Raw genomic sequence first — 26171 nt, 5'->3', positions numbered from 1 at the left:
TTGTGCTACCCTTGAACAGTGACTGCCGAGGCTTCTTCACTTGTGTGGGCAGCCCTGGAAGTCTGTTTTCCATCTTCCAGAAGATTCCAGCTAGTTAGGGTTCCTTTGTCAATCAATTTTCTCTTGTTTACCAGGGTATTAGGAAGCTGGAATAGAAGCAGTGTGTGTTTTGCCTTAGGAAACATCAGCAGTCCAGTCACCATTCCAGAAATTCCTCTCAACTAATTTTTTTTCCCTGTCTGTAGCAAAGCTCACAAGGATTGTGAATGCTGTAAATGTAAATCTGAAAAGGTCAAACCTCCTGTATGCCAGAGACAGGAGTACCAGATGACAGCAGTGCAGGGGCACAGTGAATTTTAAACCGTGGCTGGAGAACAAGATGTTCAAAAAAAGCTGTCCAAGGACATACCTTAGGTATTGAGGCGGAGTTTGAGGGAAAGCAGCGAGGAATTATTTGTGTTACTTGATGGCTTCTTGACATGCAGCAGAGAGGGATCAAACCACAGGGTGAGGCTGGAGATCAGGGAAAGGTTCTTGCCCCAGAGGGTGCTGGGCACTGTCCAGGGTCCTCAGGGAATGGGCACAGCCCCGAGGCTGCCTTTGGACAGCGCTGCCAGGGATGCCCAGGGTGGGACTGTTGGGGGGTCTGTGCATGGGGTCCAGGGGTTGGACTGGAGGATCCTTTGGGGTTCCTTTCAGGATGTTCTCTGGCTCTCTGAAAGGCTTTGGTTCAGATGAATCCTTGTACAGAACTGCAGTGATGCTGGGATCAGCTCTGCCTTGATGCATTTCCGATTCCAGGAGCAAACACCCGTACCCAGCGCCGAGGGAATCTCATCCATACTGACAAATGTCAAGGGTTTTCAGCTGCTCCTTTGCTCATGGTGCACAAAGGATGAACGATTCCTGCTGGCTGGGTGTTGGGGGCGGGGATTGAAATGTGGGCCAGGATTGATTTTTTTGGGAGGGCCATTGATTGGCACTGCTAGCTTGACGGGAATGTCAGAGCGGCGCTGCCTCCAGCCAGCAAAAGGCAGGGGATGGATTCTCCAGCAGGAAGGCAACCCAGAAGTAGCTGTTGGTGTAAAACACTGGAGGATGCAGCCAAAGCTTATGAAGGTATTTGCTATTTAGCTAATTTGTAGTCACTGTGGTTTCTTACATTAAATAACATCCAGGTAGGATAATATGTTCAGGCTCATGATGTGCACCGGTTCTAGGGAATGAGAAAACGGAACCTCCTTTTCTCCAGCCCAGCACATTCTGGTTTATTATGTGAAGCCCACTCCCCCATTTGCTGATCATCTTGTTTGCAGTGATTTTCTCCTCCCATGATAAGCAGGAACCTCTTGGCTACAGAAGCTCTAAAGGAATTCTGATGGATTTCTGGGAGGTGCCAGCTGGATTTTGGTTGGGGCACACAGAGGGCTGTGGGGAGGCATGGCTTTAAGGCGAGAAGTGGGAAAGAAATAACTCCAGATTAAGACAAAACATGTGATAACAACACCCAGAATCATCCCATTTTTGCCTGACTACTTCTGAGAAAATGGTGCCTTAAGGAGTAACTTAAGTAGAAAGCCCAAGTATCTTAATTTACACTTTTCTACTTGCAGTGATGAAACAAAACCCAACACAATGACACAGAAATGAGATCGAATGAGCTGGAGCAGCCTGGGCTAGTGGAAGATGTCCCTGCCCATGGCAGGGAGGTTGGAACTGGATGAGCTTTAATGTCCCTCCCAGTCCAGACCACCTACTCACATTTACATCTGGAGACCTCTGCCAAGTACTTTTCAGAACATCTGTTCCCTTTTGTAACACACCAGAAGTATTTCATCATGCCGATTGTTCACTCAGAGGGATCCTCAGGGACTCAGAAGTCCCCTGGGTGTTGCCGCTCCTGAGATTCCTCATTCCCAATGAAGGCTGTCTCCAGACAGACCTGGAGCAATCCACTTATGGAAGTGCAGCCCTTCAGGTGGTTTGGTGCTGTTTAGCCCCCTGTGAAGGCTGCCCCTTGTGGGTAAAAGTTCTGTGCCCTAAAGGAACAGACAACAATGCTTATTAAAATGCTTTTTCATTTATTTTCTCCTCTTTGTAACATTATTTTTAACATGAAGTCCAGCGTTGAGGCCATACTTGAGGACAAAGTTCAGCAGTGCTGGTGAGTTGATGGTTGGACTAGATGATCTTGGAGGGCCTTTCCAACCTTTTCTGCAATTCCATGACTTTGGATTGGCCTTGTGTTAAGATGGACTTGTTTCTCCTTGGCTTGGAAACAGGAGTTGCTCCTCTACACACCAGGAATTAGAAATACCCATTTTCAAAATGTGCTGTTCTCGTGTTACTGTGTTTAATGCAATTTAAAATGCTTTTACTAAAGCAAATCCATATTACTGGTATTATCTGCTATTACTATATTAGATCGCCATGGAATAATGATCCATTGTGGTAAGGAAAACCCATTATGCATTGTGGGAGCATTGCAGCTTGTGTGAACCCCTTCTATGCCGTAGAACCGGAATAAAGGGAATCTTTTGAGCACAAGGGAGTTGTGGATTGTGCCTTTCTGGTGAGAGCAGTGAGATTTTCCTCTGTTGGAGCTTTCTGCTGCTTTCCATCATCAGGATGAGTCAAAGGAAGTGCTGAGGGTGGGTGCTGTCCTTTGGGTTGGGATTTGGTGGTCTCCATCCAGAGTTCTCTGCAGAAAGTGTCCAACTTCTTCATGGCTCTAGTTTAAGGGCAGTAATTCCCACAGTAATGCTTAGCTTGAATATTTCAAAGCAAAACAGTCTTTTTGATGAATGACTCCATGTTCTTACCTTTACTTAAAATTAACCTTTGGTGCTTGGCACTTTTGGGGGCTTTGTTTCTTTTGAGGGTGAAGAGCTGGTGCTGAAGTTTGGAATAAGGTCGCTCTGGACGTGTCTGGTTTCAACTGCACTGGTTTAATTGCTGTTTGTTTGTGTACTTCCAGGATTGTTGAACTGATGATTTTGATATTGAACAAGCACTGTCTCCAGTTTTGTTTTGAGCACCCTGAATTAGCGTGTCGGGACAGGATTTTGATTTCTCGGTGCCAGTAATTTTTGGTCCAAACTTTGCACACAAACTTACTCAAGTTTTACGTGCACCTGCTTGAAATCTGAGCAAAGCAAGGAGAAAACTTGTGCTCCTCCCTTCTTGAGAGTGAGGGTGCCACTCAAACATGTCACTGTTGCCTTCAACAGGCGTAGGGTGACTTGCAGTTCACACTGCTCATAAGCATGGTCAGCTGGTCTGTGATCCTTAAAATGTTAGACCAAAAGGGTTTTCACATGGATGTTATGCTGTTGCAGGCTTGGATGTGGTACTTCCAAGGATGAGTTTTCCACCCGAAAGATGATGAGTGTAGCAGCAAGAGTGACAGAGCACTGGGACAGGTTGGGGCTGGAAGCCTTTGGAGCCTGACAGCCACCACTTCATCAAACCCCAAGGCCTGATCTATTTCCATGTCTCCATATTTATTTTCCTTGATGAAAAATCTCCCCTTTTTTTCCCCCTCTGCTCTTTTTAATTCTGCCATGTGCTCAGGCATCTCCTAAGGCTAGAAGGCATCTGCTTACTGGTGAAATCCTGGATGGTTCCCGTTGCCAGCAGTGTCCAGGGAGGGCTCCAAGCCTCAGTTTACTTTGCCTCTGTTCTCCCTGCCCTCTCTGCTGCATCCAGGAATTCTTCCTGGGTAAGCAGAACTGTAATGGGTTGCTGAGTAAGTGTCCTCACTTCCCTTTTCTGCACTGGAAAGGATCAGAACCTTTGGATGCAGCCTGCATTGCAAATAGTTTATGGAATCACGGAATCTCCAGAGCTGGAAAGGACCCACAAGGATCACAAAGTCCAACCTCACAGACACCAACAATCCCTGTGCATCCCTGACAGTGGTGTCCAAAGCTCCTGGGGCTCTGGCAGCTTTGGGGCCTTGCCCATTTCCTGGGGAGCCTGGACAGTGCCAGCACCCTCTGAGGGAAAAACCTTTCCCTAAAATCCAATCTAAACATCCCCAAATCATCACTTGCATGGATCAGCCTTATTTTAGCTCGTGTGCTAGCCAAGCACGGGGCTGGAAGACAACTCATGCTCTTTGCTTTCCATCACATACAGTTTGTTCCCTCCTGGAAGGAGGGAAGCCTTTTCTTCCCGTGGCATCTCGTTAGCTTGAACATCATGTCCTGTGAGCGCGTGGGCAGGAGCTGCAGCCTCATTTGGAGCTGTGGATGAGCCAGGCTATCTTTCAGCTGGATTTCTTCCTGACAGTTTATTCATCCAGAGAGAAGGGAAAATTAAGCAGGTTACTGAACCCTTTCTCCTGCCTCGAAAATGTGCCTCGCCTGTCTCCTGCTGCTGACAATTGCTGATAATTTCAAGGTGCTTTTTTCTTTTTTCCCTTTTTTTTCCCCCCTCCCCTTTCCTCACTTCATTCTTGTATCAGCAATCAGTTTTGAAAAACCTGCTGGAAGATTAGTTTGGATCAAAGGGGCATTCTGCCTGTGGATTTGTGGCTCTCCAGTGGGGATCTGTGTGTTTTGAATAGTGGGTGACTGGGGAGTGGCTGGGTGCCAGCAGCATCTCTCCTGCTGAATGCCAAGGGAGTCCTGGGGAGTTGGCTTTTCTTACTGTGCTCAAGTTCATGGGACCTGTCTCAGCAGATTAAACACCTCGCTTTGATAACGCTGATCTCCTGGAGAAACACTTAACTGGGAGGGTGGAATCCTGCCTTTACCCCCTTCGCCTCCTAAGAAGGATGGAACATGTTATCTGCTTTTGTTAAAAGGCTCCATTAAAAGTTTAAAAAAAAAAAAAAAAAAGAACCCAGCACCATGCAGGGAACAGGAACATTTTGCAGAATGGCTCTGGAAAGAGCCTGTTGGTTGAACATAATATTCCAGAGTGAAGTTAAATGCTTGGACTATGCTAATTTCTTGAGGACAGTCACCTTTTCAGATGGATTGCACCCTGCAGATGGTGGCAGATTGTGCCCTCCTCCACTCCTGCCAGGAGCGTGTGCTCACTGACAGAATCAAAGCAGCAAAAAGATGAAGCTCTCCAGAAGAGCTGATGAATCTCTTGCCTTTAAAATTGAAGTGCTTTGTGCCAGGGAAAATATCTATGAATATATTTATAGTCATGAACAGTGGAGTCTCGACTCCTTCGTCGCAAGTGGGGAAATTGCTGTTCCACCAAGTCTGTGAAAGTGGAATCTACTTTTAGATGCATTGAAATGGGAGTCTGTTTTGGTTTTTTTGGTTTTTTTTTTAATCCAGGATTTAAAAATAATCCGAAGTCCAAATTTTAGAAATCTGTACATAATTGACATGAAGATGATTTATACAGACAATCTGTAGCTGGTGGATAACGGCAGGTATTATGGAAACCCAGAATCCCAGAGGGGTTTGGGTGGGAAGGGACCTTAAAGCCCATCCCCTGCCACAGGCAGGGACACCTTCCTCTATCCCAGGCTGCTCCAAACCCCGGTGTCCAGCCTGGCCTTGGGCACTTCCAGGGATCCAGGGGCAGCCCCAGCTGCTCTGGGCACCCTGTGCCAGGGCCTGCCCACCCTCCCAGGGAACAATTCCTGCCTAATATCCCATCCATCCCTGCCCTCTGGCACTGGGAGCCATTCCCTGTGTCCTGTCCCTCCATCCCTTGTCCCCAGTCCCTCTCCAGCTCTCCTGGAGCCCCTTCAGGCCCTGGAAGGGGCTCTGAGCTCTCCCTGGAGCCTTCTCCTCTCCAGGTGAGCACCCCCACCTCTGCCAGCCTGGCTCCAGAGCAGAGGGGCTCCAGCTCTTGTGATAAAGAAATTATGTCAGGAACAGGTAGACAGGGGTGCTTTTCCTGCTGCCTGGTGATGATGCTGATGACTCTGGCTGGGATAAGGCTGGGATAAGGGCAAAGTGCTGTGCAAAGTGCCAGGCTGATCCTGCAGGCAGCACCTCCCCTGGGACTGATGTAACACCAGGACACGGTGGAGTCTCCCAGCACCCTGGGGGCCCTGGGAATGGTGGTTGTGGACGCCCTGAGCTTTGTGTTGGGGTTTGCTCTGCACTGGGCAGGAGGAGGTGTTGGGTGGCCACCAGCAGGGGCCTTCTGGCATTGTCCACAGGAGAGAGCCTGAAATAGAGCTGGGACACAGCCCCATGCCTGGGAAGGTCACTCTGTGGGCAGTGCCTGCCAGGGGAAATCTGAGCTCAGCCTTTCCTGCTGGACACTGGGGAGGCCAAACAGGCTGGGACTGACTGGGAGCAGAGCAGCCAGGGACTGAACTCTGGCTCCTGCACCTTTGGGAATGGTCAGGACACCTTTGAGAACGGTCAGGACACCTTTGGGAACGGTCAGGACACCTTTGGGAATGATCAGGACACCTTTGGGAATGGTCAGGACACCTTTGAGAACGGTCAGGACACCTTTGAGAACGGTCAGGACACCTTTGAGAACAGTCAGGACACCTTTGGGAACGGTCAGGACACCTTTGGGAACGGTCAGGACACCTTTGGGAATGGTCAGGACACCTTTGGGAACGGTCAGGACACCTTTGGGAACGGTCAGGACACCTTTGGGAATGGTCAGGACACCTTTGGGAACGGTCAGGACACCTTTGGGAATGGTCAGGACACCTTTGGGAATGGTCAGGACACCTTTGGGAATGGTCAGGACGCCGCTGCTCCACGGCCCCACACACCACAGTGAGAGGCTGTGTTTGCCAGGTGGGTGTGGGCTGGTGGATGGGAGCAGGTGGATTCCTTGAGTTTCCATCTTTCCTGAGCCATCCTGGGTGTCTGAGGTGCCACGGGTGATCAGGATGTTGTTACTGAGCTTAGCCCTAATTTTACCTGGCTTTCCACAGTTATTTCCTATGGACCAAATGAGCTGATCTCTAAGCCAGTTATAGTAAAATAGAATGAAAACTAGCATTAAATACGTGAGTTTTTCTTGCTTGGAAGAAAAAATAGACATGGAAAATGTAGTATACATTCTCTTCCTTTAAGGTGTTTCATTTTTCCTTCCCTGCATTCTTTGCTGGGGGCAGTGGGAAGGCTGGTTCTGGGGGGTTCTGGCATTCCTTCCCAAAGGGGAAGGGAAATCTCTTTCCAAGAAATCTCCTGGAATGGGCAGCTCCTCCTTCTTGCTGTAATTATGACAGTGAGTGTTAACCTCTTGGATGGAGGTTGTAGGGTACGTCACTCTGATCAGCTGCTCAGTTGCATTTGCATGTAAAGGATTATTTTATTCCCATGGATTTCCAAAGTGACACATCTCCTCAGTTTTGTGTGGATGAAGTCATCGGAGTCTGCTGAGGAGGCTGAAGATTGTCATGTTTAGGAGGAGTTGCTTTATCCTCCCACTGCAAAGAATTAAGGAAAATAATGGCATAGGAAGTGGAACACAATGCTTCCAGGGCTTGGCATTTGAGAAGTGGTGTCTTGTCGTTTGGATATCAGTCTGTCAACACCTTGAGGACCACAGCTTCCTGTTTAAATGCTTCTTAGGTATTTTGGCTTCTAGGATAACTTCCTAGTAATAAATTAAATGCTGCTTTTTGTGTTAACAGCTGCTGAGCATTAGAGTCTCAGGAGGGTTTGGGTTGGAAGGCACCTTCAAGACCATCCAGTTCCAAACCCCTGCCATGGCCAGAGTGCCACTCACTAGATGAGGCTGCTCAGAGCTCCATCCTACCTGGCCTTGAGCAGTTTTATTTTTCCTTTTATGCTTTCACCTTGGTGTTAACCAAACTGTGACCTGCTGCATTTATCTTTACAAGGTCCAGGACAGTACCAAGCTCTTGTAAATGTTACACCTGAGTATCTTCAGATTCTTGTGAGGTGTTTGTGCATGTTCTAACAGAAAAAGAAAGCTTGAACTCCATCCTGGTTCTCTCTAGAGGGGTGCTGAGGGCTGGAGTGGGCTCCTGCTTTGGTGGAATGCGTCCACTGACATCTGGACTTTGGAATGTCTCTGGAGGAATCAGGAGTGTCAAGGGCAGGAGGGGGGTTTGCTATTCCAGATGTGCCAGCCTCTTCCAGGACTGAGGAAGCCATCAGCCTGACCTACTTTCTGCTGCATCCAAAACAAGGAGTCAGAATGAAGGCAAATTAAATATATATATATATATATATATATACACACACACACATATATACCAGATCATCCTGGTGATGTTGATGCATGATGTCAACCACTGGCAAGGCAAGGTGGCTCAACTTCAATATTAGCTGTAGTTGTAGTAACCCTAATGATTAAGAAATTACCCCACGTGAACAGGATTGGATTAACTTCCATCTAAAGAGGAGTTTTGATAACTCTGACAGATCTGACACTTTTTCACTTGTCTCCTCTCCTGCTGTCCCTTGTTCTGCCCGTTTTTATTTTTACCATCCACTTTTAAAGTCTGAGTATATCGTGCTTAAACCCCGGGCTGGCTCCCGTGGAGTTCCACGGGCCGGGGCAAGGCGCTGGGTTTTTACGGCAGCCGCAGTGGGTTCCAGCTGGAGCCATAATTGGTATTTCGGCTTGATAGCTGCTGTAAATCTCCAAGAAGGGAAGAGAAGGATGCTCTCATTTTGTTAGGCTGCCTCTCTTTTGGATGCAGAGTGCATCTTCCAGCTCTCTGGGCTAATTAAAATGCCATTACAGTACATGTGGTGCTACAATACAGTCTAGGGAGACTTCCAAAAATAGATCCTTGAGTGCAGACAAATTAGAGAGGAAATATGCACTGAGCATTTTCTCATAGGTTTAAAGAGAAATAATCCATTTGCTGCCCTAATTGCTTTCTTGTAAATGTTGAAGAATTTCCCCCCCTGTAAATTTCGAGTGAGCAGACAAATAAATAACGCGCCCATGATAATTAGCGTTCTCATTACTAATATTGTAACTTGTCACATGCTTGATATGCAAGTCAGGGTGTTCCAGTGGCCTGTGCTTAACGGTCAGGGGTGGAGACTTTTTATTCCTCAGGCAGCCTGCTTTAGCTGCCTGGCATCCCAGGGCTCCAGGGGCAGTGCATGATCTGGTTTTTAAATTCAGCCGAACGCTCGAGCAGAGCCACCCACAGACCCTTCCCAAATCCTGCCAGGAAGTAACGCAGATAAATCCTGTTTGCACATCGTCCTTCCCCCCCTGCCCAGCCTGGGTACAAAATGCAAGGTGCTTTTTATAGCCTGCCTGTGGATACTGAGAGCAGGGGGAAAAGAAACCCCACGTTCCTGGGCCTGGAAGAGATCCATGGAATTGCCGTGGGCTGACACGTGTAAGGGAGACAGCCCAGAGCTGCTGGGCAGTGCCAGCACCAGCCAGGAGCTCTCGTGTGCTGCAGCCTGGGCCTCTCTGTCAACAGCCTGATGGAAAGGGATGAGGCTGGTGCTGGCTTGTAGAACGCCAGAATGATTTAGGGCCTCAAAGCTCATCCCATTCCACCCTCTGCCACTGTCCCAGGGGGCTCCAGGCCCCGTCCAGCCTGGCCTTGGGCACTTCCAGGGATCCAGGGGCAGCCACAGATGCTCTGGGTGCCCTGTGCCAGGGCCTGCCCTCCCTCTGAGTGAATTCCTTGCCTGCTCAGAAGCCCCTGGTCACTGTTGTGCAGTGAGGTGCTGTCCAGAAGATTTATGAGCAAAGGAGACAGAAGTTGGCCGAGCGGCCTCAAATTTGCAGCGTTGGCAAAAAACTGCTCATCCTGAAAAACATCTCTGGGCCACTCTGTTGTCTTCCCTCAGTGGAGAACTGGAAAAAACTGAGTTCTGTGGCCCCTCTGTCTCATTTTTAAAAATCTTCTCTCTGAGGTTTCTCTGGGCTGCCCACAGTTCATCTCCAGGTGTTGGAGCTAAAGCTGTGGCCCCTGAGGCTGTCACGTCCCCGAGGGATGACCTTGCACATGCCCCTGTAGCACATCTGGGAGGGAACTTGGATCCTCTGCGTCACCACTGAAAGGGGAGTGCTTGGCTTTGGAAAATCCTTTGGCTTTTCCTTCTTTTGGCCTTGCTTGGCCATGTATTTGCCATTTGTAGTTGTACATTTTTCTATCATTATCACAGCAGGAAGGTTTCACTCCTTTGTCACTGCATCTCCCACCCATCTGGGTTTTTTTAGTGTTAATTCTGCATTTCAAGCTCCAAAAAGACAAATCTGAGTAATGCCAATTTTCTCTACCTCTTGCTCCTGCCTTTCTCCCTTGCTCTTCTAAAGTTTTACTTGTACACCTCTGTAGAACTTCTCCTGTGCTCAGGGTGTCCTTTAAAGATCATTTTTTTAGCTGCTCGTTGCTTTGCTCCAGGAATGCGGGTAGGCCAGGGTGATTTGCATCAGGTTGAAAGATCTGAATACATGGAAAACTATTTAAATAACCTCTTCGTTCCCAGTTCTGCCCTGCATTTTTAAGCTCATCATAGTTAATTATAGTCAGGCTGCTTGCAGTTTTCTTAAAGATCTCATTGAATGTTTCAGCCTTCCATTTCACTTCATTTCTTGTCTCTTTTAAGTGGTGAAGTTGTATTTCCCTGTCCTCATCTGGTTTAGTTTTGCCCTGGATGGACTTGGTGATCTCAGGGGTCTTTTCCAGTCTTGACAATTCTCTGGTTCTGTGAAGTTGTTCATTTTGCTGCTTCATCTTTTCCAAGGGTTTTTATCTGTCATGTTTCTGGTTTATTCTGGACTGAACTTGTAAACATTGTGCCTTTGTTTTGCTATTTTCAACATCTTTGAATCCTGCAAGCTCAGCTGCTTCCCAACCTGTCCTGGCTATATTTTCTGAAAAACTTAAACAGCTCTTTGGAACAGATTAGGATAAAAAAACCCCAAAGCGTTCAAGTTTCCATCAATGAATTACGGCTTCATCCTGTTAATTAATGAGTAGAAATGCCCATCTGGAAATGAAGCTGCACGAAATGCTCCCTGACTCGAGCCATGAATCAGCCAGGCTGGTGTCTGCTTCCCTCCAGGCTCCGTGGACACTTTGTTGCAGAATTTTGGGGAAATCATCAGGCTGATTCATACAGAATCCATTTGAGGCGATGTTTCCTTGCCAATTCTGTTCCGTAGCTTAGGACCAATTTAGCCAGCAGAGAGCTGGGGAGTATTTTGTAGCTTGTCTGGGCTGTCTCACTATTCAAACCAGGGTTTGTGGCTTGTGAGAAGAATCAAACCGTGATTGCATGGACTGACCTCTTTGCACTGCTCCAGCAGCTCCACATCCTTGTGCTGAGGGAGTACTCCAGAGATTTAGAGCTATATTTTATATGTATTTTATATTTATTTTATTTTATTTTATTTTGCATTATTTGGACAGCAGAGACAGAACCTTGGTCCTGGATAGCTTGATTTTGCTGCAAGTGTTTCAGGTGTCAGTGCTTTAAAAGGTGTTCCAAAATGTTCTGCTGTGTTTAATCTAATACTCATTTTGAAGCAAAGCGTTGGGTTGTGGGTTTGGTTTGTTTCTTGTTGTTTTTTTTAATGAGTGGAAAAATTAATGTACTTGATTTCTTAGAATTAAATGTGTCTTAAAAATCCCCCAAACTGACCTGGATTTGTCTCACAGAGCACCTGGGTGCTGCTGCAGGGCTCTGTTTTGTGGTTCTTCTCTGAAGGAACATCTTTATCTGAAACTGCCCAGCAGAGAAGCTGAAAAGGCTCTGCTCCCCAGGAAAACTGGGAATTTTTCTGGGCTGCACTCTCCACTGACTCTGGAGCCTCCTGATGGCTCGATTATATTTAAAGAGTGATGTTTTGCTCTTCCTCTTCCATCCGGGTCTGGTCCCTGGAGGTGAACCTAGCCGAGACATGGGGAAGTCCCAAGCTGTGCTTTCTCTCCAGAAAAACGGAGAAAGCAAGGAGAAGAAAACAAATCCTAACGTTTTTCTAACACTGTCCTTTGCCTGAGAGAGATGGGGTGGCTTCTTTGATGTCTCCAGACAGGGTTTGGCTTGATCCTATCAGAGCTGCAGCGCAGAAAAAGGTTGGAGGGGAAAAGTGAGACAGACTGGCAAAGGTGGAACAAATAAGTTTGAGATAAATTTTCTGTATCCCAGGGTTCATAATTACACTGGAAACACAGTTTAGCATTTTTTGCTTCGGCTTTTCTGGGAGGGGAATGGGTGACTAGAAACTCAGGTGTGGCAGTCTCCAACACTGGTTGTTCTGTTTAACTCTACCTGGATGCAAGATACAATCTTGAAAATATTTTAAATAGGGAACTGCTTCAGCAAGATGGATTTGTGCATCTCATTTACAAAGTATGTTTTTAATGCCTTTCTGAAATCCAAACTTATGCAAAATGGGGCTTGTTATGCATGTCTCTGCATTTTAATCTCCTGCAGTGATTTGTCAGTTTTCCTTAACATCTCCCTGGCATATTCCAGCCATTCCCCAACTCTGCTCCGTGGAGCTGTGTCTCTGCCTTAGCTCAGTTCTCCCAGCAAGGAAGGAATTGCAGTTCAGTTGTTCTCTGGTAAGGTTTGTGAGCTGACATGCCTATTTCCTCAGCCTGGGATCAGCACCAGCTGTGGACTTAAACACCAGGAAACCCTGAGTGTAATTCAGGATAGAGTCTCCTTTATTTTCTGCTTCAGCTGTCCTGGGAATGTTCTTGTTCCCATTGATTTGTGCTACTTGTGTTTCTGCTCTGCATCGATAATTGGTTACTGATTTATTTTTTCTGCTTGGAATGGCTAAAAATAGCTCAGCTACCCAAAGTGTTGATGTGATTTTATTTCCTTTTTCCCCCCTTCTTTCCAGATGGGCTTTCTGGCAGAGACCAGCCAGTGGAGCTGTTGAATCCACCTCGAGTGAACCACATGCCCAGCTCTGGTAAGGAAAAAACCTCCTATTAAACCTGGTTCCTGTTCTGGGGGGTGCAGGAAAAGCACTCTGCAGCTCTGCCTTGCGAGTGGGAGAGCAGAATGCAAATGCAGAGTGCTGGAGCAGAGTCTGTCAGGACTTGCACACCTCTGCTTTCCCAGGCTGGGAGAGTGGGATTTGGGAATGGAGCACAGCAGCCCTGGGAGCAGCAGGGGGCTGGGGGGAGCACAGCCTGGTGGGAGATGCTTGGTTTGCCTGAGAAAGGAGGGGACAGGAGAACAAAGCAGCATCTGAATGAGTCCTTTCCCAGCCCAGAAGGAGCTTTTGGAGCTGCTGCTTCTCAAAAGGGAGAAGGAACAGGGAGCCAAGGCCAGGCTGATCAAAGTGTGTCATGCCAGGCTCTGGGCTGTTTGCTCTTCTCCCTCTCCTAATGATCCTGCCAGGGCATCTCCCGGGGCTTGTCCTGCTGCTCCTCATCCTGCCTGCTCCTCACCGAGCTGGGAGAGCTCTTGGAGCTCAGGGCTGCAGCTCTACAAGTGATGGAAACCAAAGTTCTGCTCCCACTACCTGGAATTCTCTGGGAAACTGCTGCTGGCTCCTGTGTTTCCCTCTTCTCCAGGTACAAGCAGATATTTATACCAGGGGTGATAGGATATAGCAAACATTATCTGCTCTTCAGGGAGCAGCTCAGATCTTTCAAACCCCCAACTTTCCCTTCTCTGTTGCCTTCCAAAATGCCCTCAGGTCCTTTTCTACTAAGGATGAGATCTCGCAGAAGATCTGAGCACTTCTGGTAATGCCAGCTGGAAAGATGTAAACGAAGTTTATTCAAAACAACTTGGGTACACTGGGAGGGGGAGAAAAAAAAGTGGGCTGTGACCTAACCTAGATTTTTGTGGACTTAAATGCCTATCTGGGGAAGGAAGCTTTCAAGGAGGTAGAGTTGTTGCACTGGAGAAAGAGAGATGGTTGTTCACCAGGCACGGGTGTTCGCCTTGGGATTCTGAGAAATCCCCTCCCCTCCGTGTGCTCCCAGACGTGTCTGGCAGGTAAGGGAGGTTCTATTTTCCTACCTCCTCAGAGGGATTCTCATTTTAGAATCACTGTGGTAGCGCAGGTCAACTTACAGGTTTTGCTGCCCACCTCGGTCGTGAGCCAGGTTGGATTTTGTGGCTCTGTGGATCATTGGCCAGGACCGTGGAAGGGATGGGTTGGAATTTTCTATCCTTTTATTTCGGTATTGATTTTGCTTGCTGGGTAAGTTTAAGGTTTCCTTTTGAGGTATTTCAGGCCAAAGGCTGGAAATGTGGTTGAGAGCTTGCGGAACTTGATGGTAGAATCTGTTCTGGCTGGTTTTCCCCTGGTGAAATGAGGCTGTTTGATGGAGCCATGCAGGTTTTAGGGAGTTCTTGCTGTTTGGACTCCATTTTGAATATTTTTAATAGCTCACCTCTGTGCTTTTGGCAAACAATGAGACAGGGATCCCTGGGGAGCTGTGCTGGTGTGAAGTGGGTGAGATGAGAGATGGGCAGTGCCACCCCTTTGTCAAATGGTTCTCATAGGAATTGAGCTATGGAAAGGGACTTCAGGCTGAGAGAGCTGGGGGTGCTCATGTGGAGAAGAGAAGGCTCCAGGGAGAGCTCAGAGCCCCTTCCAGGGCCTAAAGGGGCTCCAGGAGAGCTGGGGAGGGACTGGGGTCAAGGGACGGAGGGACAGAACAAGGAGGAATGGCTTCCCACTGCCAGAGGGCAGGGATGGATGGGATATTGGGAAGGAATTCCTCCCTGAGAGGGTGGGCAGGCCTCAGGTTGCCCAGGAAAGCTGTGGCTGTCCCTGGATCCTTAGAAATGTCCAAGGCCAGGTTGGACGCTGGGGCTTGGAGCACCCTGGGATAGTGGAAGGTGCCCCTGCCCATGGCAGGGTTGGAGTGGGATGACCTTGAGAATCCCTTCCCACCTGACTCATTTTGGGATTGCCATCTTGTCTTTAGGAGTTTGCTGTAGATCTTTCTGAGAGAAGAAAGGAGAAGTAGCACCAAGCATGGCTCAGGAAAAACAAGCTGTGTGTGGGATTGTCAGGTGGTGTTCCAAATCTCAAGCATGACTAAAATAATGCCGGTAAAAAACAGCGTAAGAAAAAAAAAAATTGTTTGATTGTGTCCTGGGATATTTTGTTGAAAACATTCTCCTGCCCTGGTCAGGGTAAGGTTGAATAAACTTGAGTGGTCGATGAGCTTTTATGCTGCATTTCTGTTTCAGATAAAATCACTGTGGTGTGCTTGTAGGAAACCAAAATGTTTTTCTCTTCACCACGAACCAAGTGGAGGAAAGGTTTGACCCTTGTTAGTTTTCTCTGATATGAAATGGCGAGAAAGTTCTAAAAATCCTCTGTCCTGCAGAGCATTTCAACTCCAAGAAATACTTTCGGCAATTTTATGAAATGGTTTTTAGGAGTGAATTTTGTTGAATAGAACTGAGTTAAGTCATCGGCAGTGAAAATTATTTCTATCTTCTGTATAAATTAAGGATTAATTGGAGGAAGGGAAACATTTTCCCTTTTCAAAGACGTATCACCCATAATTGGTGCTTCTGAATTTCTGAGGTGCTCGCAGAAGTACAACAAGACAAAGCCCCCACAGCCCACATCCTGCTCAGGAGTACAATAATCATCAGTTTGATAACTCTGCCTGCTCTGCCTCGGGCTCGCGAGGATCGCTGCGCCTTTGGCCTGGGGGAGGAAAAGGAATAAATTAACTTTATTGAGCAACCTTGCTTCCCTTAATTTTTTTTTTTATTTTTTTTTTTATTTTAAATGTAATTTATTAATATAATCAGAGGCTGGTGATGCCCTGATTTCCCAGGGAAGCTGTGGCTGCCCCTGGATCCCTGCAAGTGCCCAAAGCCAGGTTGGACAGGGCTTGGAACAACCTGGGATAGTGGGAGATGTCCCTGGTGGGGCTGGAAAGGGATGAGGTCCCTTCCAACACAGAGAATTAAGTGGGTGATTTCACTCCCTGCTGCTTTTTCATTTTCCTAGATCTAACTATGCACTCTCACTTCCACAGTCATTTGCAAAAAAATGATGTTGGTGTGTGTAGGAATAAATGGTTTGTACGAGCGTCTGGACTAATATTGTCCCTTGGTTTTGCAGCCAGAGATTAATCCATGTCAGCTCAGGAACAACGTGAGGTTTTGTCGTGCCCCAGAAGTAGCTACCCTTCAGAAAGTGTTAAAAATATCCTGATATATACACAGATATACAGATAATATATATATAATAATCTATATAATAATATACACAATGTACATAATATATACAATATTATATATATACTATAATTCATATAATATGGATATGTACACAAAGCCCAGGATGGCATAGGAACCTATCCAAACCCCCCAAACTATCATCAAAAGTGAGGAAAAAAATCATTTTGATGTCACAACCGTGCACTGGGCAGGTTCAATCCTGTCCTCTCATTAGGTTATTGAAAAGCTGCAGCTCTTTTTGTCAGGCTTGGTGTGACAATTTTGCCACCATTTAGATGCTCTGGTGTAAGATTAGATTCCCAGAGCAGCTGGGGCTGCCCCTGGATCCCTGGAAGTGTCCAAGGCCAGGCTTGGAGCCCAGCTTGGAGTGGAAGGTGTCCCTGCCCATGGCAGGGGATGGGCTTTGAGTCCCTTCCCACCCAAACCGTTCCATGATTCCAAGGTAGCAGAGAGACTGCAGCTCAAAGCCTTGAGAGTTAAAATCAGCTCCAGGTTAAATTTCCTGCAGTACTTGTGATTTATTAATATTTGTCTTTCATTTCCAACCTGAGCTAAATGGACAAGCCGTAGCCCATGCAGTGACAATAAAAGGAGTGTTTCACCTGCTGGAGGCACTCCTGGAGCCTCAGAAGCATTCCTCAGCAAGGAAAGCCCTGCACAGCCCTTCAGCCAGCTCCCCGATCTCCATAGAGGATTTGCTGAACTGCTGCACTTCTATTAGAAGCCCTTTGCAGTCAGTAAATTTGGGGTTATTTATGCAGGAGAGGAGAGGGAGCTGCCACATCTAGAGGCTCTGGGCAGCTCCCTGCAGAGGAGCAGGGAAGTTCAAGCTTCAGAACCTTTTTTGTGGACCAATGCTGTCCTCAAAATCATGTTTTGTTGGCCGTGGGATAATTTAATGACCCTCTAACTCTGCTTTAGCACTTTGTGCATGTGCAGGGGTGTATGGAAGAGGGATGAGCTTTTTGGCCACCTCTATCTCAACTTCAGCCATGTTCCACATGGAATTAAACCACCTCTCTAGCCAAGCTGGGAATCAGAGAATCATCAGGTTTGGTTTGGAAAGGACCTTAAAACCCATCTTGTCCCATTGGCAAAGACACCTTCCACTATCCCAGGTTGCTCCAAGCCCCATCCAACCTGGCTTTTGACGCTTCCAGGGATGGGCAGTCCTGAACTGATCTGATGCTGGAGCCCAGAATGTGGTTTTCCTGGAAGAACAGGAGCTCACAGCTCCTCAACTCTGCTTTGTTGTCTTTTGTCTCAGAAAATGTATTTATCTGTCATGATTTATCTGTCTCCTTTCTTACCCATGAGGAAATGGTTATCAATTGGAGGAGCTGGCATGAATTATTAATGATTATCCCTCTTTTAACAGCTGAAAGCAGCACTTAAATGTGAAGCTCTTGAATGCAGCGCTGGTTTCCTGGATGAAAGGCAGGAAAGTTTGCTCTGCTGCAAGCCCCAACTTGCTGTTTTTCTTTCTTCTTCCCTCACCTTGCTTAGTTCATTAATTCACGCCGATCAGCTCCGGAATTCACTGGATTCTCTTAGTCCTGACTCTTCACCAAGTGTTATTTTCAAAAATAAGAATTCTCACCAGTTCCCTACCACAGGAAAGGTTGTTTCGTGCTTTTGATTTATATAAAAGCGGGTGATGAGGGGAAGAGCCTTTGAAAGCTAAAACTTTGTGAAGAAAACTTCGGGAAGGAGGAGATGGCAGGATGTGAGCAGGCCTGGAAAGGCTGCCTTGAATGGTTATTCAGGAATTTGTTCCCATTGCCTCTGGCTTTGCTAAAAATAGCAGTACTGTGTGGTGAATGAAAAGTGATAAATGTTTCATGGAAATTGATCATGGATTGAGGCTTTCCTTGGGGCAAACATTCCATGTGCCTCAGATGGGATTCTGGAGGCCACGTCTTGTCTGCCATGTGTGTTTGCAGCCTGGATGTTTCACCTGGGTTTGCAACCCCGAAGAGGCAATCGGGGTAAAATCTTTGTTGTTTTACTTTTTATTTCCTTTCTCAGTCCCTTCACTTTTTCGAGGTAGCTCTTGTCCTGGGGCCGTAGTGCTCCAACACACCCTGTACTCGATTCCTCTTTTCCATCAGCTTCCCTGGAGAGATGGAGGATGAGGATGGACTGTGCTGTTATCTCCAGGGGCTCCCAGGTGCTCTCTGCCAAAATGAGCTGGGGGTAGTTTATTGCCGAAGGGGAAAGAGCAGTCACCAGGATTTTAGGAATTCCTCTTCTAGCACGACATGCATTTATCAAGATCCCAGAGGCTTCTTCCCCAGTGTATATTGATTTTCAGGGCTATATTTGGCTCTGCTTTGTCTTTGGGCAGTGGAGGGAATATCAGGTGAATGTTTTGTGCAGCGATGCCTGAAATACAGCAGCAGCCTCCAGATGCTTCCCTGGAGAATTGCTGATGGTTCATTAAAGAGACCTTTGCTTGTTGCCCAGGGAAGCTGTGGATTCCCCATCCCTGGAATTGTCCCAGGCCAGGTTGGATGGGGCTTGGAGCAACCTGGGATAGGGGAAGGTGTCCCTGCCCATAGCAGGGATTGGAATGGGATGAGCTTTAAAGTCCTTTCAAACCCAGACCAGTCCACGATTCTGTGACTAAGTATCTCCTCCTTTAGCTTAACTAATATCTTGTGATCTAAACCACTTAATCATCACTACTTTTCCATCTGTTTCTCATTCAAGGAATTGTGTCATATCAGATGATTCATTCATATTTGATTAGAGATTTCATTATAAGCTGGCCTGAAGTTTTTTATGATCTAATGAAAGGCTTTGGAATCACTGATTTGGAACTGCAGTTGTAATGTGCAGCATAAATGTACTGCACGTTTTGATTATACTTTTCCTAGTTACTTTTTAAAGCTCTGACAAAAATTCTTGCCAGTGAATTGTGTACACTGAATTAAAAAAAAAAAATAAATTGGTGCAATGCAATGATCTTTTCCATTGGAGAGGAGAAGTCCCAAGCTACTGTAGGACATCTCCAAGTTGCACTGAGTGACAAAACAGTGAAATTTAGGTCAAAACTTGCCTTTTATGACCCATTTATAACCCTGCTTGTAGACAGTCACACTTAAATGATATTAATGAAGCTCTTGAAGATTCTGAGTCGTCCTGCCTAGGGTGACATATGGGAGGCTTTTTATTTTCACTGGGGACAGTCGTCTGCCACCTGTGTGCAAATTGTTCCTCACATTAAGTAAATTACTGCACTTTTTTTTTTAATTTATTTTTTTTTCAAAAAACAGATGAAGTGGTTGCAATAATGTATTTTTAAAAATATTAACAGGGCAGAGTTGGAGGTGTTTTGCCCAGGGAGTGCCAGGACTTTGATGATACGGATTGGGCCAGGTGGGGTTTTGTCCCTCCCTGTCTGAAAGCCTCCTCTGGCGAGCAGTGGGGTTTTCTCTTGGTTTTCTGCTGGCACAAAGGGCTGAGATGAGCTCTGGGGCTCTGCAGCAGCTTTGGGAAGGTGTTTGTGACACACGGCGTGGCCAGCTCCTGTAATCCCGGGAGCTGCTGTGCCTGTCACTTAAACAGGACCTTTCTTAGGGTGCCATTTGGCCTGCCCTGCCTGCCTCAGCCCGGGCTGCACCAGAGGGGTTTTGCTGAGCAGGGTTTTGCTGGTAAAACTCAGCTCAGAGGGTGGCAGGGGTTCCCTTCACACAGTGTGCTGCAGCACTCAGGCAGGGTCTCCCCACAGATGTGGCTGGCTGAGCCCTGGGGTCCAGTAGCCCGTGGACCGAGTACCCTCAAACACTCGGAAACCACAGAATCCCAGGAAGGCTTGGGTTGGGAGCAACCTCAAAGCTCATCTCATTCCACCTCTGCCCTGGTCAGGGATTTCCAGGAGCTCTCACTATCGCAGGTTGCCCTGTTCAGCCTGTCCTTGGACACTTCCAGGGATCCAGGGACAGCCACAGCTGCTCTGGGAATTTCATCCCAGCCCCTGTCTGCCCTGACAGGGAAGAATTTCTCCCCAGTATTCCATCTAACCCTGCCCCTCTTTCTGCTCAATGGCTTTATAGTGGGAGCAGGATCTTGGGAGCAGCTCCCAGCTCTGTCCCTGGAAGTCAGCCAGACCACGGTGTCCAGGTGGCCACTGCAGTGGAATTGTGTGTGTCAGGGCATTTAACCTCGCAAACCATGTTTTGGGCTTCAAAGCCCGCTTGGATGCTCCAGAGGGAGCAGCTCCTTGTCTCCCTGTCCTGCCTTTGATGGTTTGTAGGGTCTGGAAAACTGCCAGCTTTTCCTGGTGGGAAACACCAGGCCTGACCTTCGACCAAATGTTGTGCTGGCAAAGTACCACTGGATTATTATCAAAAAAATACCCCTAACCACAGTATCAGACTTTTGGTACCATGTTTGGAGGTATCAAACATTTCTGTAGATGGGAAAAATAAAATTCCTTTCACGTTCCCTGTAAATCCCCGATACAGGGATTTGTATATGCTTATATATGTACATATATGTGTATATATTTGTATTAACCTTGTATAATCCCTGTCCCAGGGGTTTATCATGTCTTGAATTAGTGCTCATCAAAACTCAGATGCCTTTGCCCATCCCTGGCTGTGCTTGTAACAAAGTCTCTAAAGCCTCAGGAGTTCAGAGCTCTTGGGTTAGGAGATAACTCTGTGGAAAAGGCAGAAGGCTGGTACTAAAAAATAAGTAAATGGATTTAAAGTAAAAAAATCCCTTTTGGTACCTTGAGGACTTTACCTTGGTGACCCCATGCTGGCATGGAGCAATATTTAAAATTGCAGAGAAGGGAATTCTGGAATTCTCCAGAGTTTCCTTTCTGGGATGGTAGCAGAGGGAGAGGTTTACCTTCTGTACCAGCTCCAGACACGCGATCTGGCCGTGTCCCGGCGCTGAGAAGGTTTGGGAATGACACGGCAGGGAAGGTACTGGCTGTGTTGACATGGGGATCAGGTGTCCTGGGTGAGCAGCCAGGAAACTTCACCTGGTTCCATGTATAGCCAAACATGCAGCAAGGAGGTGTTTCACCTCTGTCACTGCAGCAGGGCACTGGGAGAACCACCACTGCCACTTGGTTTGGAACCACATGCATTAATCCACTCTGAAGGGGATTTCAGTCGTTCCCCCTCCCTTTCCCAAATATTCACTCACAGGTGCCAGCTGGACACTGTCAGTCTCAATATTGCAGGGTTCACACATATCCCAAATCCCCCATATTTGTTGGATAATCTCTGTTTTCCATTTGGTTTAGGCAGAAATCGTGTTCCTCGGCACAGAGGGGGAGCTTTGGAGTTGTGCTGCTGTTTGCTGGGTTGGAAAAGGCTCGTTGCAGCAGAGAAGTAGAAAATGCAGTCACTTGGCAATTTGTACATCACTGAACCCCACCAAGTTCCTGCAGCTTGTAAATACTCATATACTCAGATATTCATGGGCTTTTGCCAAGCAAAAGAGTTTTTTGCACTGTTTCTCCCAGGCTTAGCAGTGTATACTTTTCCTTGTTGTATGTATACTTCTCCTTTGTGTTTTGCTTTTATTATTTCTTTATTATTCTATTGAAATCAATTTGGCTTCTTTGCAGAGATTTGGCTACATGTTCTGACAAAGTTACTGCTGCTGGTCAGGATGCTGGTACAGGAACTACATCACAGTTCTGTTCCACAAGAGGAAAATTACTTTTTAAGTGAGGTGCATGAGGTGACAGATGAATGAGAATTACAGGTGATTTAAAAATCACCATCATATTAAGCCAAATTCCAATCCTTTCAAAGCAGCTTTGACAGGGGTTTCAGGTGGATATTAAGTTTTTGTGCAGTTTGGAATGCGCTTTACTCTTTATCCCACAAAAGAAGTTCTTGTGCAGGATGAGAATTTCAGCTTCTGAGGAGCTGTTACATAAGGCAGGGCATTATTTGCACCTTGGAATGAAATATTAACTGCTGGTTTCTACCCAAATGCTGCTTTACACCCAAAATCCTGAGCTGTGCATCTCTGGGTGGGTATGGCAGGTATTGAGGATAGATTTCCTTTCCAACCCAAACCATTCCATGAGTCTTTGCAGCACATCACTCCAGGTTCTCCTTTACCTGTCAACAGATTTAGACTCCCTGGGCAGAGCAGCCTGAAGGAGTGCAGCATTCTACAGGAAGATGAACTTGTTTGTTCTTTAAGCCACTGCAAACCAGATCTCGGCACAAATGCTGATTTCGAGACGCTGATCTCCACGAGCAGCAGATATTTAGTCTTACACGCGCCAGATGGGTTTGCTGCTGGCATCACTTGTGAGATTATGGTCAAAACAAGGACAAATCCGCTATAAAATTCCAAGACCTGACTGAATAATTTTGTGTTTGCCTTCCCAAGGATCAGCTAGTTGTCACAGTGCTTTATTTTGTCGCTGTCAGCGTGGCTGGTAAAGCTCCTTCAGGCATCTGAGATGGGCTGGCAGTGGGAGGAGAGGCCTTGCAGTGAAGGATCTCTGCCACCTCAGGTTTCATTTACTAATAAGCTTCGTATCTTTTGTTTTTTTATTAAAGTCATTGTGGAATATTGCCAAAAATTTTGGGCGTGCAGGAGAACTGGAGAGGGACTTTCTCCAAGGACACTGAGTGACTGGACAAGGGGGAATGGCTTCCTAGGACACTTGAGTGACAGGACAAAAGGGAATGGCTTCCCACCATGATGGGAAGGGAATGACCACCCCCAAGCTGAGCCCTTTTCCCATTATCCAGGAGTATTCTGTATTTCCACTGGGACGATACAAAACCAAGCTGCTGCTGGTTCCAGCATCTCCCAGTTTGTTTGTGGCATCGAGGATTTCAGAAGCAGCACTTTCCTTGAGCAGAAATCAAGGCAGATGGTAAAACCAAGTGACCTACAAAACATAACAAGATTTCTCACCAGAAATGTACAGTACAAACAAATGTACTGTCACCTAAAAATACTGAGATGGCATTTCTGACAGAGTGATGATCGTACGGGGAAGTCAAAGTTTGGGTAAGGTCAGGAGTGAGTTTTGCATCCTCTTAAAAACATGCTGGTGATCAAACTGACTGTAATGTGCTTCAGCCTCTTGTTTCTTCCTCCTTGGGACTTGGTTTGCTTGGGTTTGTCTGGTTCTGTTGGATCTGTAAATTAGGTTATTATTAAAACTGTCTCTCCTGATGTGGCTGTGGCTAACAGCACTGGTTTGGACAGGTTGTGTTCTTTTCTGACCCGTTCCCAGCTGCCCCCTCTTGTCAGGGATCTGTGCAGAGCCAGAAGGGCCCCCCTGAGCCTCCTTTTCTCCAGGCTGAGCCCCTTTCCCAGCTCCCTCAGCCTCTCCTGCTGCTCCAGCCCCTTCCCCAGCTCCGTTCCCTTCCCTGGACATGCTCCAGCCCCTCCGTGTCCAGCTCTTGCAGCTTCATCCCTCCCTCATTTTTCAGGCATCCCTTCCAGAGCCCGAGCACCTCGTGCAGGGACAGTGAAGTCCTTAGGAAATCTCTGGAGCTTGGGATCCTTGGCCAGGAGCTGGTGCTGCCTCACGGCCCCTGCCAAAGCAGAGCTCTGCAGTTCAAGGCCGCTGCCCTGAGCAAAGCAAACTTGAGGCAAATCGGCTGTGAAGTGGAAACATGGGAATGAAAATGGGTGAAATCACAGGAGGATTAGGCTGCAGTGATTTAAGGCAGCTTTATTTCAGGATGGAAACACTGACACAGGATTTGGCACACTTGGAGTTTGGCTTGTTATCTCCCTCGTTAAGAGGGGTGGTCTGACACAGGCGTGCGCAGGAATCCATCTCTTTGCAGACCTTTCTCTATGCAAAAAAATGGTAATAATGGCATTTTGGAAATGCTGTTCTCTGTGCTGGCTCCTTGGGCTGATCAGCTGGGAGAGCAGAGGGGCTTTTGTAGGCGTCACGTCCTGGGGGCTTCTGGAACACTGGGAGATGCACAGTCTGGGATTCACATAGAAAATATGGATACAGCGACCTGGGCTAGTGCAAGGTGTCCCCTGCCCATGGGACAAGCCCCATCCAGCCTTGGGCACTGCCAGGGATGGGGTAGCCACAGCTGCTCTGGACAGTGTTTTCACTCACAACTTTCTGTTCTGTGGATGTTTCAGCCGGTCTGGCTTTCCCTGAAAGAGTGACTTGTTCCTGTAATCTTTTGGAGGAGTGGGCTCCTAAACGTGAAGGATGAACCTGCAGAGCACACAGCTTCATTAAAGTGAAAATCAAATACAGTTAATGTGAGATGTGGTTTGCTTGGTGGAGAAGGGATTAGCTGTGCATTGGTATCAAGCAGGAGTTTTACCTAAAGAGGGTTTTGGTAGTGATTATCTGTGTTCTTTGGAGCTTCTTGACACAGTGTTTTGGTGAGGAATGTTGGAGCGAGCCTGGATGTCCCATTTCCATCATTTCCTGCTAATACCCAGGGTGTGTAGTACTTCAGGGAGGCAGCAGATGAGCCATTGCCATTTCTGTTTGCCTCCAGGTACCACTGAATCAGATTTAACCTCCTCAGATTTGCCTTTGAAAGCCTCCCTCTTCAGCTTGCCTCCTGCAGCTGTTCCTCAGCTGCTGCGTGCATGCCCTTTTTATCTCTTTCTTCCAACTTTCCCAGTTCCTTTTGTCCAAGGTGTCCTCCTAAGCCTTGGTTGGCTAAATCCCTGAACCCTCTTCAGCTCCTTCCCCAAGTCTTTTATCTTTTCCCAGTGTTCTGAAAAGCGAGTCACCGTTATTTTGGGCACGTATAGGAGCTCCATCCTTATATAGATATTTTATATCTCTTGCCTTTGGGCTTCTCACAGCATCCTGTTTCTTTTTGTGGAAGGATCAGGCTGTAGTTGACTCCTTGACAGGGAAGTTTAGTGCCTGCATGTAGCTGGAGCAGAGTTGTAGCCTCCCACTGAAAGAGGCAGGCACCATTTAATTTGCCAGAATCCCTAAACCCTGTATTAGGTCCAAGTTTTGCAGCTGAAGTGGCATTTTTAAGCAAGATAATCCAGAGTTTCTCAGAATTTCTGTGGGAGGACTCGCTTCCCTCTTGCTGGGGTTGTGGTAGGTGCAGTGTGGGTGTGTTGTGGTTTGGGAAGCTGCTTCCCATGCTCAGCAGGCCACTACCTGGCTCAGAGCTTTTAATGAAGGAAACGAGAGGTTTAAGTCTAGAAGCTTCCAAAATGAAGCTATTCTCTTTGTTCATTCATAAAGTTGCTTATTCCTTAGGAAGGCAGGTTTAAATGAGTTTAAAAACAGAGTTCAGAGAATCACAGAATCCCAGAAGGGCTGGGGTAGAAAGGGACCTTAAAGCTCATCCTATTCCACCCCCTGCCATGGGCACACCTTCCACTGTCCCAGGGTGCTCCAAGCCCTGTCCAGCCTGGCCTTGGACACTTCCAGGGACAACCACAGCTTCTCTGGGCACCCTGTACCAGGACCTCAACAGCCCTCAGCCACGAATTTCTTCTCACTATTGCATCCAACCCTTCCCTCTGGCAGTGGGAAGCCATTCCTCCTTGTCCTGTCCCTCTATCCCTTGTCCCAAGTCCTTCTCCAGCTCTGGAAGGGGCGCTGAGCTCTCTCTGGAGTCTTCTCCTCTCCAGGTGAGCACCCCCAGCTCTCCCAGCCTGGCTCCAGAGCAGAGGGGCTCCAGCCCTTGGCACCCTCTGCACTTGTTCCAGCAGCTTCCCATCCTTATGCTGGGGGTTCCAGAGCTGGAGGCAGCTCTACAGGTGGGTCCTCACCAGAGCAGGGTAGAGATGGAGAATCCCAGTGAGATTCCTTGTGAGAAATATCTAAAACGCTTTAGAACCACACCTGGATTTTACCTGTTGTGCTGTTGTGCTAAAGCTCACCTTCACGCTCATCCCTGCGTGGCTCTGGCTCTGTTTGAGGAGCAGCTCCTGGCTGCTTCTGCTGAAGGAAAATGCCACAGGCTGGGCAGATTTGCAGCAGAAGCAGCACTGAGTTTTCGTGCCGTGCCTAAAAGGCCACCTGGTGTCAGTGGTTTGGGCAGAAATGCCGAGAGGAAGCTCCCTTTGAGGAGAGCCATCCGTGACGTGGGGAGTCCTTGTCATGCACGGATCACTGCT

The 26171-nt window shown here is 47.4% G+C and overlaps 1 protein-coding gene across 14 annotated transcripts in view; it reads left to right on the top strand.

Moving 5' to 3' along the window:
• Nucleotides 1-26171, top strand: part of HDAC4 (histone deacetylase 4) — a 178008-nt gene that overhangs the window by 59454 nt on the left and 92383 nt on the right. For all 14 annotated transcript variants that reach the window (XM_014261233.2, XM_088059253.1, XM_088059252.1 and 11 more), the window contains one exon: nucleotides 12760-12831. In XM_014261233.2, the coding sequence (XP_014116708.1) occupies nucleotides 12760-12831 (72 nt within the window). The remainder of the gene's footprint in view (nucleotides 1-12759; nucleotides 12832-26171) is intronic.

The sequence above is a fragment of the Pseudopodoces humilis genome, chromosome 8, assembly GCF_049639895.1.
Source record: "Pseudopodoces humilis isolate 2021_Gansu_Grassland_sample_001 chromosome 8, ASM4963989v1, whole genome shotgun sequence".
Taxonomy (NCBI): domain Eukaryota; kingdom Metazoa; phylum Chordata; class Aves; order Passeriformes; family Paridae; genus Pseudopodoces; species Pseudopodoces humilis.
This window is presented reverse-complemented; position numbering and strand designations above follow the sequence as displayed.